This window comes from Solanum stenotomum, chromosome 9 (genome assembly GCF_019186545.1).
Source record: "Solanum stenotomum isolate F172 chromosome 9, ASM1918654v1, whole genome shotgun sequence".
NCBI classification, from domain to species: domain Eukaryota; kingdom Viridiplantae; phylum Streptophyta; class Magnoliopsida; order Solanales; family Solanaceae; genus Solanum; species Solanum stenotomum.
In genome coordinates this window covers 45,362,984-45,367,246 of record NC_064290.1, presented here as the reverse complement: position 1 = coordinate 45,367,246, position 4,263 = coordinate 45,362,984, and the positions used below count along the sequence as shown (strand labels likewise).

The window sequence follows — 4,263 nt, the reverse complement described above, 5'->3', positions numbered from 1 at the left end:
CATTGTTAAAGTTAAAAAAGATGGAAAAATGTAGAGGTATTAGGCCAAAACCACTTTACAAATTCAAGACCAAAGAGGTATACATGCCCATCAATTCTCTATGTTATGAAAGACATAATGCTATAACTTATTTGAAGCTAACTATTATATCAAATGTTTGTTACACATGATTACACATGAGATGATTTGGAAGAAAAGTTTCTAATAAGATCTTCCTCAACATGCAAGAAGTTGAATCTTGATTGTCTTTAACCTCCCCACAACGTCTTTCATGTCAATCCTTCCTTTAGGAGATTCAACACAACAATCTATTGCCACTTTCATGATGGATACCACACAATCTAGCTTTTTCATTAAGTGATTATCATGTGGCGATATTAAGTTGGCATCGACAATTTCCATTGCTGCTTGTGGGAGTGAATTTCTCACCCATTGCTTCAAACTAAAATCTCCATCGAACATTTCATCATTAGGATTTTTCCTAGTAAATGTTTCCATCAACATGATCCCGTAACTATAAACATCACATTTTATTGACACCAATCCCTCCAGTCCATACTCTGCAATCAATCAATTTTGAAATTCAACATTTACTAATGGTAAAAAAGGAAAGAGAAACAATCAAAAGCAATTGATTAAGAGATCACGTACCTGGTGCAATATAACCAAACGTTGCTAATGTTTTAGTGTATAAAGAACTCTCATCTTTAGAAATCAGCTTTGAAATTCCAAAGTCACTTAGGTGGGCAACCATGTCCTCATCCAACAAGACGTTACTAGGCTTCAAATCACAATGAACCACGGGTAATGAGCAGCCATGGTGGAGATATTCCAATGCACATGCCACATCTATCATTATACTTAGCCTATGATTGATGTCTAAGAAGTAGTTGTGTGAATACAACCACTTATCGAGGCTCCCATTGGGCATGTACTCGAGTATTAAAGCCTTAAATTCAAGGTTGGAACAACTAGTGATGACTTTGGTGAGATTCCTATGACGAAGGTTGCGCAAAACTTGACATTCTGTATCAAAACTCCTAAATGCCACTTGCAATTGTGGGTTGAACACTTTAGCTGCAATGAAAGTCCCATCTCTGAGGATGCCTTTGTAAACAGAGCCGAAACTCCCAGAACCAATTAAATTGATCTCACTGAGTGAATCAGTTGCTCGAAGTAGTTCATAGGATGAAATTCTTCCTTTTGTTGAGACGACAAAGGATGAATCAACTGCTTGCTGAGGATCAGTTCTTTTATCTCTTGTATACCTTATCCATAAAAGGGCAAAGGCGATGGAGACTAATACAAGTGCACCCGGTAGAACAAGAACAATCACTTTTTTCCTCTTGGATTTATGCTTTGATGTGCTACTGTGGCATGGGGGAACACAAAATCTTGGAGATCCACACAATGCTTCATTAGACATGAAAGACTCACCAGAGAGGTTCTTGAAAGGACCACTCAAGGGGATTTCACCAACCAACTTGTTGAATGAAACGTTGAAATACTTGAGATATAGAAGCTTCTCCAAAGACTTGGGAATCAATCCTGAAACATTGTTATGAGAAAGGTCTAGAAATTCCAAAGCTGAAATGCTGCTCATCAAGCCTGGAATTGATCCTTGCAATTTGTTGTCTCTCAAAGAAAGGTATATAAGATTTTGCAAGCTACCAATTTCTTTAGGAATTCCATTTGAGAGTGTATTTATTGATAGATCCATATATATCGCAGCCTTTAGATTTCCAATTTCCAAAGGTACAGAGCCACCCAAGTTGTTTGACGATAAGTCTAGCTTCAAGAGGTTTATGAGGTTTCCTAAGCTTTTTGGAATGATTGAACGCAATTTGTTGGAACCTAGAATCATCTCCCGAAGGGAAGTTAAGTTTCCCAAACAATTCGGAAGAGATCCTGATAGTTGATTCAGAGTCAAGTTTAAATAACCCAAGTTCTGTAATTTGCATAGATCATCTCCAATATATCCAGAAAGTTTGTTGACACTCAACTTCAAGCTCTGAAGGAATCTCAAGTTGCTGATTGTTGTGGGAATTGGTCCAGTGAAACCGTTTCTTGAAAGATCGAGCTCTAATAAGCTGCTTAAGTTCCCAATTCCTTTTGGAATTTCCCCCTTAATTTTGCAATCAATAGCTCTAAACCTTAGAAGAGAAGTACTGGAAAGGTTCCCTATGGATTCTGGAAGCACACCATATAGAGGGTTCGAAGAGAGGAAAAGAATTTTTAAATCTCTACAATTTGACAAGGAAGTGAAGAAGCTTAACCTACTATCGCCCATTAAATTGTTTATTGCCAAGCTTAGGGACTGTAGATGAGTCAAACTTCCGAGAGAGTTGGGAATCATACCGGTTAGTCTATTGAGAGAAAGGTCTAGACTAGTGAGTTTGGAACAATTGGAGAGAGAATGAGGTATAGTCCCATAAAGATTTAAGTTGCCCAGATGAATAACTTCAATGTTGGGTAACGTTGAACCTATGTTTAATGGGAGAGTTCCTGTCACATTATTGAAAGTAACTTGAATCTCTCTCATACCCGATATGTTGAAAATCTCCATTGGTAGTGAACCAGTAAACTTGTTGAAACTAAGATCAAACAACTCAATCTGATTGCTAATTTTTTTCGGTATTTCACCTGTCAATGTATGCATGTAGATGTATAGTTAGTAATTACTAAGATTTAAGAATGACTTGCATACCCCTTTTGAATACATATATACCTGTAAGATTATTATTGGCAAGATCCAGAATTTGCAATTCTGTCAAATTGCCAACCTCCCTCAGAAAGGATCCAATTAGATTGTTGTGATTCAGTACCAAAACCTGTAATGAGGAGATATTGAATGTGGAGATTGGGATATGACCAGAAATATGGTTAGTATCCAGTGCTAAAATCACCAAATTATTAAGAATCCCGATTTCACTATGTATGGGTCCGTCAAACTTGTTATTAGATAAAGACAATATTTGAAGGTTCGAACAATTTGGCAAGCTTACAGGCATATGACCATATAGCTTGTTGTCACTTAGATAGAGCATTTCGAGCATTGGAAGACAATTACACATATCATAAGGAAGATTTCCTGATAAGGTATTATTTGTAAATGCAATGATCTCAATTCCAGAAATGTTGAAGATCGAGAATGGTATAGAACCTGTAAGTTGATTGGATTCTATTGACAAAAGTTTTAGGTTTTGAAGTTTTCCAATCTCTTCTGGAATGCTTCCTCCAAGGAAATTGAGAGAAAGTTCTAATGTCATCAACATTGAGGCATTCGAGAGAGACGGAGGGATAAAACCTATAAACTTGTTGCCAGATAATCTCAAGTTTTCAAGATTTCCTATTTCTTTTGGTATTTGGCCCTCTAAGGAATTGTATGCCAAATCCAAAGTTTGAAGTGTGGAAATATTAGAAAATAAAGAGAGGGTGATGGGACCATTGAAACTGTTATTCCTTAGAGTCAGAACTTGAAGTTGGTGTAAGACCCCGAACCAGGAAGGAACCTCTCCGCTAAAGTTGTTAAAACTAAGTTTAACAAACCTTAACCTACGAAGATGTGCCATTTCTTGAGGCAATTTTCCGTAGAAATTATTACTACTCAAGTCAAGAGAAACAAGAGATGTGAGATTCCCAAAATCAGAAGGAATTTTGCCTATAAGATCCATGTTGGAAATATTCAATGACGTCACTCTTTTGTGGCGAGAACCACAAGTGACTCCAACCCAATGACAAACAGAAATAGCTGGAGACCAACTTTCATCCAACAAGTGAAAGGGATCCGAAATGATTTGGAATTTCAAGGAAAGAAGTGCGGATTGATCAGTTGTAACGTTGGTTTGAGTCATAGCTAAACTAGCCACACCCAAGTAAAGCAACATGAGTGCTATTAAGTAAAAATATGTGAAGACTTTCTCCATTATATTATAGAAATTAAAACTTCAGAAATTAGAAAGAATTAGGTGTGGCAAGTTACAATGAGGTTCAAAGACTTTATATAGGTAGAAAGAATCAGTTGATCTCTTTTTGGTCTTTATTGTCTTTTTTAATTTTGTGGAAATCTCCAATCTGATTTGACAGGTTGAAGGGAAATTCTTTGTTTCACAATTAGGTAATTATTCTTTCCTTTGGGAGACCCCAAGACTTACTCTGTCACACAAGTCTTGCTCTTTTTATTTTGAGGCTTTCGCGCGATCATCATTGGGCAAAATTTTCATTGTGTAATACCTTGCAAACTACACAGAGAATGTAAATCGC

General features: G+C 36.8%; 1 protein-coding gene across 1 annotated transcript; it reads right to left on the bottom strand.

The window, feature by feature from the left end:
* Positions 1 to 216: 216 nt before the first annotated feature.
* LOC125877563 (probable LRR receptor-like serine/threonine-protein kinase At3g47570) lies at positions 217 to 3,854 on the bottom strand. The gene is made up of 4 exons (XM_049558822.1): positions 3,006 to 3,854; positions 2,729 to 2,831; positions 652 to 2,643; positions 217 to 560 (listed from the first exon to the last, which is right to left on the bottom strand). Exons 1-4 carry the CDS (start codon positions 3,852 to 3,854, stop codon positions 217 to 219), a joined length of 3,288 nt encoding a protein of 1,095 aa, XP_049414779.1.
* Between the last annotated feature and the right edge of the window lie 409 nt (positions 3,855 to 4,263).